The sequence below is a fragment of the Salvelinus sp. IW2-2015 genome, unplaced genomic scaffold, assembly GCF_002910315.2.
Source record: "Salvelinus sp. IW2-2015 unplaced genomic scaffold, ASM291031v2 Un_scaffold16412, whole genome shotgun sequence".
In the NCBI taxonomy this organism is placed as follows: domain Eukaryota; kingdom Metazoa; phylum Chordata; class Actinopteri; order Salmoniformes; family Salmonidae; genus Salvelinus; species Salvelinus sp. IW2-2015.
Genome location: NW_019957574.1, coordinates 506,397 through 516,526, shown reverse-complemented (window position 1 = coordinate 516,526; position 10,130 = coordinate 506,397). Strand labels below are relative to the sequence as shown.

At 42.5% G+C, this 10,130-nt stretch overlaps 1 protein-coding gene across 1 annotated transcript in view; it reads right to left on the bottom strand.

The window, feature by feature from the left end:
- Nucleotides 1-10,130, bottom strand: part of LOC112080654 (catenin alpha-2-like) — a 611,175-nt gene that overhangs the window by 147,553 nt on the left and 453,492 nt on the right. The window contains 1 exon segment of the mRNA XM_070442653.1: nt 2,111-2,263. Coding sequence (XP_070298754.1) covers nt 2,111-2,263 — 153 coding nt within the window.

The window sequence follows — 10,130 nt, the reverse complement described above, 5'->3', positions numbered from 1 at the left end:
CAACGAGCATAGAGGAACATCATGTAAACTCAAGCCAATTGAACTGAACATTTCTCGGAAGAGAAGGGTCTTGGGTGCGAACCCTCGAGAGAGAGAGAGCGAGAGACAGAGACAGAGAGACAGAGAGAGAAAAGAGAGAGAGAGAAGAGAGAGAGAGAAAGAGAGAGAGAGAGAAAGAGAGAGAAAGAGGGAGAGAGAGAAAGAGAGAGAGAGAGAGAAAGGAAGAAGAGAGAGAGAAAGAGCGAGAGCGAGAGAAAGAGCGAGAGGAGAGCGCGAGAGGAGAGACGAGAGAGAGAGAGAGAGAGAGAGAGAGAGAGAGAGAGAGAGAGAGAGAGAGAGAGAGAGAGAGAGCGAGAGAGACAAAACAAAGGCAAAGTGTCTCGCTTTGTTGATTTCAAAAGCCTTCGACTCAATTTGGCATGAGGGTCTGCTATACAAATTGGATGGAAAGTGTGTTGGGGGTAAAACAAACAATTATAAAATCAGATTTCAAAACCAACAGTGCGGTTAAATTGGAAAAAACACAGACACAATTTCTTCATACCAGGTGTGGGTGATACAGAAATACAATGCTTTTACTTTTAGTTGTATTTAAGACCAGTTTATTATTAACACCCATTCTGATACTGACTGTAACTCCTTATTTAGAATTTCAGTGAGCTCACTGGCTTTGGGTGCTGACATGTAGAGTGTGGAATCATCCGCATACATGGTCATTCTAGCTTTGTGTAAAACCAGTGGCATATCATTTGTAAAAATAGAAAAGAGTAACAGCCCAAGGCAACTGCCCTGAGGGACACYKCACTGTTCATATCTGATGTTCGAGAAGCTTCCATTGAATAACACTCTCTGGGTTCTATTGGCTAAGGCTGCACTTAAATCTAACTACACAGCTCCAACTATCATCTTATTACCCATATCTTTTAACCAATCATCTGTCATCTGAGTCAATGCAGTACAAGTTGAGTGCCCTTATCTAAATGCATGCTGGAAGTCAGTAGTTAACTTGTTCTCTGAAAAATACCATTKTATTTGGTCAAACCYAATTCTCTCCTTYAGTTTACTAAGAACATGAAGCAAATTGATTGGGTGGCTGTTAGAGCCAGCAAAGGGTGCTTTATTATTTTTAGGCAGCGGAATTACTTTAACCTTGCCAGGCAACCGTGACTCAGAATCGATCTTMGCCCTCCAATCAGATGGCCCAAGACTGGGTATCCTGGCCTAGCTTTTGTGACTGGCTATTTTGAGACAGACCAGAACAGAGTGCACTTTGCCTTGCTGTCAGAAAGTGGTTCCGTCCCAAATGGCACCCTATTCCCTACATAGTCCACAGCTTTTGACCAGGACMCATAAGGGTTAAAAAAATATATAGTGCACTACATAGGGAATAGGTTGCCATTTGTGAAGCACACGAGCTGTCTGGCAGCCATATACTCTTTGATCTAGACATAATAGAGAGTATATGACATGTATGTGTCTATGTGAAAAGGGTGTGTGGGTAATAGCATTTATGTGTGTTGTGTGACCATAATACATCAAGAAAAKGTGTMTGTTCCTTACTAGATCAAGGCTACATCAAGGTGTGCCTGGGGCYGGTCTAGTGCTGGTGCTGCTGACCCCGGACCACATATGTTCCTGGAGTCAGTGGTTCGAACCCTCATTCYGCCACCCAGTTTCTCTGCTATTCCCTACAAATCTGTCAATGAGACTTGAAAACCCCTTTAAAAGGCATATGAAGACTGCGCCCCATATGTCTGCTTATRGCTCTCTTATTGAATGTCATGATAGTGAGGCTTTCTGCCGGTAACGTATACATAGTAACGCAATAGGAATTATCTTCTGACGGTGACATTTTGAACTCTGACAAACAAAAATGACTGACAAACAAACTTTTCATTTTGATCTACAGTAGCTAGGTGGAAGCTTCCTTGACATGTTCCTGCTCTCTCTTGTACTGTCTGGGAATGCATTATTGACATCCTATACCTCCATATGGTGTCTCAGATAAGCACATCACGACTCTGCAGTACAAGGGGAAATGAGGAAGGGAGATTGGGTGCGTGGGGGTGTGGGAAAGACTGGGGGGACCAGGGGGAAAATTGTGACTTACCTCGACCAGCTTGTTGGCGTGCTCCCGGAACACCTGCGCATACTCCTTGACCTCCTTCTCGTTGCCACTCTTGGCCGCCTCGATGAGCACCAGCAGCGGCACGTTGGTCTCCAGGAACGAGTCTGAGATGTGGTCCATCACCGCCTTCCTCAACTGGAGAGAGAGGGACAGAGACTTAGAGGCTGAAGGCCAAGCGTTGTAGTGGTTAAATATTTCCCACCTAGTTGAACCAGCCAGATTTGGCTAAGCCTGGGAGTTGCTTATGTAGCCTTGTCTATGTCTCTACAGTCTTGGGCCGGCTTCTAGTATGTCTCCAAATGGATCCCTATTTCCCTATCTCATGCACTACTTTGACCGGGATCCGTATGGGCTCTGGCCAAGTGCACAAAATCAGTATTTGGTAGCAAGACTCCTAGTTCTCCCTCAAGAGACCAGCATGGATTGGATTAAACCCCTCACAAGACCATAATTCATCACATTACTGTCACTCCGACTGTGGCTTGGCAGTTAAAGATTTTAATTGGTCGGTGGATGGGGTGGTGGTGTCGGTTTCACGTACTAATGTGTGTGTCGCGTTCGGCGTTGCGTGGGGAATCGAGCTTGAACTGACTGATGATTATTGCTCTGGTTAGGAGCCAAATGCCCTTGCAATCAACGCACCCCATATCTCCCTCGCCTCCTCCTCTAAATCTGCAGTTCTTTAACACCAGGAACGGTGCAATATGTTGTTTTCATTTATAGCCTAAATGTAAGAAATCGCTATTGTTATGTCGCGCTCGGAGCATTCAAAAACTGATAATGTTGAACGGTGCACACCGATCTAGTTCTGTCTGTGCTCTCATTGTCAAAGTGGCTCTAGATCTGACAGCATCACCTGGTATGTCTAAGTACGTTATTTTTATCCGATAACTCAGCGGTTGCATTAATTAATAATGCTCTGTTACATTTGCTGTCCAATCCTTGTCTATTTTTATTTGTCAATCTAGATCGATAAATAATAGTAACTTAGGTGCCTTTCCCATCAGATGGCGCCGGCCAGAATTGCATGAACTCTTGTTGCTACTGATCACAATGTATAGCACGATTGGTGCTGCTAATATGCACATTTTCGAACTAAAATACCGTATCAAGTGCATTGTGTATATGATGTTACAGGAAAATTCTAAGAGCATTTCATGACTGACGTTGCATAGAATGACTACCACTTTCAAGAGACTTACGTACTTCCAATTTATATCTTTTTTGCGTGTATTGTTACGGCATAATAGATTTTGTATACATGCGGGATGGAGTGTGTGGTCGTGGTGGTGGCTTGTGTGGTGTGCTGTGGGGTGTTAGAATGTGTGTGGTGGTGTGTGTTGTGGATGTAGTCGTCTTGGCGCATTGGAGAGGTAGGCTGATGCATGTCTGTGATTGTTAAGTGTTGCTTGTTTGTTTCTTTGCTGCTGTTCACGAATAGCTTATCAGCGTTGAGATGATAGTAGATGTTTCTGAGCAGTGCTTGCGTGTTCGTGACTGGTTCTACGGTAGCATCATCTAATGGGGTGTCCATACCACCTTTCCTATTAGTATATGACATGAGAGTCTACTTTGGTCACCGCTTGTGGTTCATTATTGTTATCAGCACATAATGTTTTAGAGTGATGTACCATAGTGAGTATTCTTGACACGTTAGTCGGTCCGACTATGAGAAGATGACTATTGGCGATAGTACGAAGCCAGTTGCTCGAGTCAGAGCGGGAAGGGGCTGATTTTTCCTTTGCACAGTAAGTTTTTGGCGAGAAGCGGAATTCATAGTAGAACAAAAGTATTTAGATATATTTATATAACCTGTCGACAAATAGCTACAGGGGCGACTTCTTGGTCACCTAAGGTCTTCAATAAGGGGAATGACACACTATGCTGTATTCAGCCGCACAAGTGCATATTATTACAATTGTTATACTCTCAGCTGTCCATGCCCACGATGTATGCGAGACGTGGCTTGCCTCTTTCTCTTGGTTCACCGTGTGCTAGTTCTCCTCATAGCTCTTTATTTATGGTCGAACTTAGATCGCATTGCCGCGTTCTCTCGGCGCTGACGCTACCCTACAACTGAGTGGAAGTAAAAACTTAGTGTGATCTTATTGCCTAATTGTGCGTTTACGCTAATTAGATTTTTACATATTGAGTGTTCTTCCCCTGATAAAACCCATTATTAAAAAACTCAAGTCTCACATGGTTCATCCCTTCCCTCTTGGACCTCTTGGACACTCTCTACACATGCTGCTGCTGTCTCATTCCCTTCTCATTCTGTTCGTTCTTGGCGGAGGCCTCTCGCCTGATTTTTCCAACTTTCACAATTCATAATAATAAATTATGTAAATTATCTTTTTCATTTTGGCAACGGGGAAAGGTTAAAACTTTGGGAGGTTAAAAGAAAACACAAAGTTAAATTCACTAATTTGTCGCTGCGGGTTCTTCTCTCCAATCGTTTCCATGTTTGATGGAATGGTCAGTCTTTGTATTGACGCGATATGCCACATCTCAGACTACGTTCCTCGGGAGGACCAACTCATGTGCCGCTGTCACGTTGGCTGCATTTCTATTCGCGCTGGCCATAGGAGGGGTCGACTGGAGAAGGAAGAGTGTCAGGAGGTCATGCGAGGGTTTGTTGGGGGAGCAAACATTAGGACAGACTTAAATAGAGCTGGTTTCGATTTCCGGTTGATTCTTTGGAGATACAATTCACGCGCGCTCACCTTGTGAGTGCCCCAAGCCACAGTCCCAGAATCTTTAGTTTCAGCACCCACCAAAAATGGAAAAGTAATGCAGAAGCTCTCTGTCCGCAATGGGACGTTTTGGCACGATTAAATCTTCCTTTCCTTCATTTTCGCCCTTGGGTTATATATTAGGGGGCAGAGGTCGTGGAGGTTGCACTTATCTAACACACCATTGACGTATAGGATGTCAAATACATGCATTCCCAGACAGTACAGAGGAAGCAGGGAAACATGTCAAGAGAAGCTTCACGACCTCTAAGCCTACTGGTAGGATTCAAAGAGATGAATAGTGTGGTTTTTGTCACGCAGTTTCATTTTTGAGTGTGATCAAGAGAGTTCAAATGAAATCACTCCGCTCGGGCTACATAAGATAATGCCTATTCGCGTTATCTAGCTCATATCAAATTAGTTAGAGACGGGATTCACCTCCGTTACCCGCAGGGTTTCAAGGATTATTTCACAGAGGTAAAATCTGTTTTAGAGAAACTAGAGACCTCCAGCTGCACAGGGTCTGAGCTAGATTCAGACCTACAGAGCCAAGTCACAGACACATAAACCGGCGCATGTCAATAACTCGAGTATTTTGCACCGTTTAGACAAGGGGTTTTCGATACGCGATTTATCGCGACAGAGGTACTTGGGTAGGAGTGCTCCAGTGAATCCAGAACATACAGAGAAAAACTCTGTTTATGACGACACGGACGGTGGGAACAACGCGAGCTGGCATGCTAAGTGACTAACATTACTGCTGTTCCGGGCAGAGCACAGGACTTAGATCCTCAGTCCTCCAAAGGCCACACACCTGATAGTCAGCCGGGAGAGGACTTAGGGTAAAGGAGAAACAGACGCACGAACGAGAGATTGTTCTTGATCATGGAGGGAGCACGAGGCAGAGCACTCACATGCACACATGGTCCTGATTCAAGTACTCCTAACAGTTTGATGATTGCTGGGAACTGGAGCAACTACCAAGACCTGTCCGCAGTCCTTCCTAAAAAACAGTTTCGCACACATGCATTCGTTGGGACTGGAGGCCTACCCAGACCCTGATCCGTCAAGTTCTCTAAAATCACGTTTGATGGAAATAATCCTGAACCCTGCGGTTAGCGCGTCTGATTATTTCACGAGTTATGGATCACATTTATCACAGTTCATAAACTGTTGGCTATAGGTATGTCGTAGATAGGAAGAGGTAATCGCCTATGACCTAACCGTGCATGTGTTAGCGTCACATGGGCACAAACCTTCTAGCTATCCAAACGATAACTAGTGAGACACACCACCAATATTAGTTCGATGTTTATTCAAACCTGTCAATTGACTTCCATCGTCAATTTTTGACAGTCAGAGGTTTGTGAGCTCTATATTGTGGGTTGCACAAGGGGGTTCTGACATTGCCTTGAGTACCGAGGAGGAACAGGATAACCGATTTTCTGTACAACGCACAAGTCAAATTACCTTTGCCAAACACCCGGAGTCTGTCGGAGGGTCACGCTCCAATTGCAACGTCAGCTAAAACTTAAAGCGCCCTGACACGTGGATTACATACGCCTACGAATATTGCTGGCACATTAAGTAAATTTGAGAATTTAGGGAGTAAAGGTACTACATTAAAAGGATCAGAGGATCGTGTGGGAGAACGACAGCTATTCCGCACGCATTGATGAGAGAAATGACACATTCTTATGATGGGAATTAACTTCAGCCCATCAGAGTTTCCTTGCCATATAAATAATATAAGCTAACCCATGTTTGTGCTTCACAGAAGAGAAGACCAACACATCATTCGATTACTCATGTAATCTTTAGTTAAAAGCCTAGCGAGAAGAGATTTAGGCGATATTAACCAGAATCAAAGTGGGTATTTTTTAACTACGAGAAACCAACATTTAGACTTTTATGACTTCCATGCATGCTAATCTTTTATATACACGCGCATCACCATTCGAAGACTTAGCCCATTGAGCACTATTTCATACGAGACAGATGATTGGGGTTAAAAATATGGGTAATACACGCAAATAAGGAAATAGTAATGAGAGCTACGGCTGTCAACTCCCAAGAAAGTCATAAATTACAGTGAGGCTCAATTAAGCTCAATTCAAAGAGTCATGAGGAGTGTAATAACTATACTCAATGTATAGGCTTCATCTGAAACATCTAGATAATGAACAGTGGAAGTGTCCCTCATTGCAGTTGCCTTGGGCTGTTACTTCTTTCTTATTTTTAAAAATATGGTATATTTATGCCACTGATAGAGTTATTGAAACAATGGCTACGAGAGATGACCATATGTATGACGGAAATATTTCACACGTTCTTAACAATCGATCAAGCATGCAAAAGCGCAGTGAGGCTCACGAAATTGCCGAAAATAATCGATGATACGTAGCGTCAGTGAAAGAGTCCAGTAGATGCGAGGTAATTAAAAATAATAATTACACTTGAGTTCTGACCTCAAATCACTCATATCTATATACCACGTTAAAATTAACGCACAATCTTATGTAAAAACATTTTTTGCGTTGTATCAAAATTATTCTCACAGCCGTACAAGACACAAACACAATTAAAGAGCACTCAAAGACAATCTACTGGATATGATATTGACAGAAGGCTAACAACTGCCTACAGTTAATTTTATAAGTGTTTTTAAGCAGACGGAATAGATACGTAACATTATTCATAGTTTCAAATATATACATTATGGACAAGTTGGGTGTGAGAATTGGGAGGAGGGACTTAACTGTGTAAGGGCTCACAGGTAGAAGTATAGAGCATTCAGATGCTTATGCTATTACACCCGAGTTGAGAGTCTCACCAATGTGGTAGGACCATGATCTCGAAAAAGTTAACGAATAGATCATGACAGCAACTATCACTATAATTTTGCTGAACTAAACCTTAGATATATCTTTCAAGTATCAAGAGCACTGATGTGCAAGATATTGCTACAGAATGCTAGTATTTTTTATCTTAAAAGCCTGATAAGTCAAATATTCGTTAGGTATATAAGATGTAATCCACGAAAGAAGTGTCAGCCATATGCTGGGAGTTGCACGCATCTATAATGGATTGACTGTCACTAGAACCTAAAATGGGTTGACAATCCGGGCAGAACAGCAGACGTATTTAGCAGCACAATGGCCGGCCTGACCCATCTTTGGCTCAGAAAACGGCCAACTACATATATCTAAGAGCATCTAAATACGAATATTAACATTGCCGGTCATTCGATTTTAGGGATTTGCACGAAGATAATGAAATGATGATAGAGCTTGCGCACGCTGACACTTATATTTGGGGGGTGAGAATATATGTGTTATGATATGTCTATTCTCTCACGTAATATTAGATCCTGGATACAACCGCTGAGTTCGATTTTTAATTACGATTACTGACATTACCAGTGTGCAGTTTACAGACCATTAGATCTAGCTTACTGGACCAGACGCAATAAACTTTGGGCCCGCGAGCGACAAAATTGTCGTTATACACATTTATGTGCTTCCAATTTCACATCAGGTGTCGCCACTCCCACAATTCAAGTACTCGAGACTTGCTTAAAGACTATTATGCAGACGAAAGCTTCCATTCAGACATACATTGAGCGAACGAGTAGGCTTGTCCTTCTGATCAAGAAATAAACAAGCTAACGATAAAAAAACAGAATTAGAACACTATGCGCACAGGCTCTGAAACGCCCTCTCACACTACGTCGACCTACGTAAATGTTAACACTGGATTTATAGTCATACATAGCTATGTTTGTTTAAGAGCCACAATGCCAATGTATCTGCGCAAACGCATACGTATCTTATAGGTCATGTAATTCCGGACTATATTTAGTGTAATATAATGTGTTCCGGCACGCATAAGCTAAGATCATTAAGACCCTGGGTCGGTTCGAAATAACTTCGCATTATTGATGGCTAACTAACAATATCTATAATCGATCTCTCCCCATTCAGAATTGAGCCACGACGGTGACCACCCGTATTTGCTCACATGGTTGCCTTCGAGATAACCTCGCACGTCGTCTCGCTTCAAAATCTGCCATCTTCTCTGAAGGTCCTGCTTGCGCATGACGCGAGAAGAGAGCTCATCTGCTCTGTCTCCCTTCGCCGTTCTTTATAGGCACGCCTCTGAGATTTCTCACGTACGACCACTCTTCGTTCCCCATTCTCTCTTTCTACTCTAACCTCCAAGCTGTTCTTCCGTTCTCTCTCTCTGCTTCTTTCTCTCTCTCTCTCATCCATTTTCAATTCAATTCTAATTCAAGGGCTTTTAATTGGCATGGGAAACCAAAATTGTTTTTTTTGTTTTTAACAATTGGCCAAGCAAGTGAGGGTAATAGTTATTACAAAAGTGAAAATAAACAATACAAATTAACAGTAAAAACATTACACATACAGAAAGTTTCAAAAACAATAAAGACATCTACAGAATTTATATTAGATATATTAAAGTGTTGTAACAATGTTCAAATGGTTAAAGGGCACCAAAAGTTAATAAAAGATTAAAGTATGGGTTGTCATTACAATGGTGTTTGTTCTTCACGTGTTGCTCTTTTCTATGGTGGCAAACAGGTCACAAATCTTGCTGCTAGTGATGGCAACAGGCTGATGGAATTCTCCCAGTAATATGGGAGTTTTTATCAAAGTGGATTGTTTCAAAATAATCTGATTGTGATTCCGTGAATTCTGCAGGGAAATATGCTCTCTAATATGGTCATTGGACATTTGGGACAGGGGAGGTTAGGTAAGTGCATGGCTCAGCTTTTCCTCACCTCTTTTTGTGGGCAAGTGTGCACATAGCCCTGTCTCTCTTGAGAGCCATGTCTGACCTCCGGTGGCCTTTCTCAATATGCAAGACTAGCTCAACTGATCGTATCATAGTCAAAATTGCTTTCTTGAAATTTGGGTCAGTCACTAGTGCGTGTTCTCAGCAGTATTCTGCCACATGATGCAACTCGGAGCGTCTGAATATGTAGGAGGGGCCAAAATAGGCATATCATAGAGAGTTCTTCTGTTTGATTGAGATTCTTATTCCAAATGGCAAGTTAATTATCTTGATTTGTTTTCTCATGAGTTTTGGGTTGGGTCTAATTGTGCTGTTGGGCTGGGGCTCTGTGGGGTGTGTTTGTGTTGTGAACAGAGCCACAGGACCAACATGACTATAAGTGGAATTCTCCTTTTACTCCAGGTTCACTCTCTGTAGGTGATGGTCTTGTTATGGAACGCGTCTTATGGGATAGT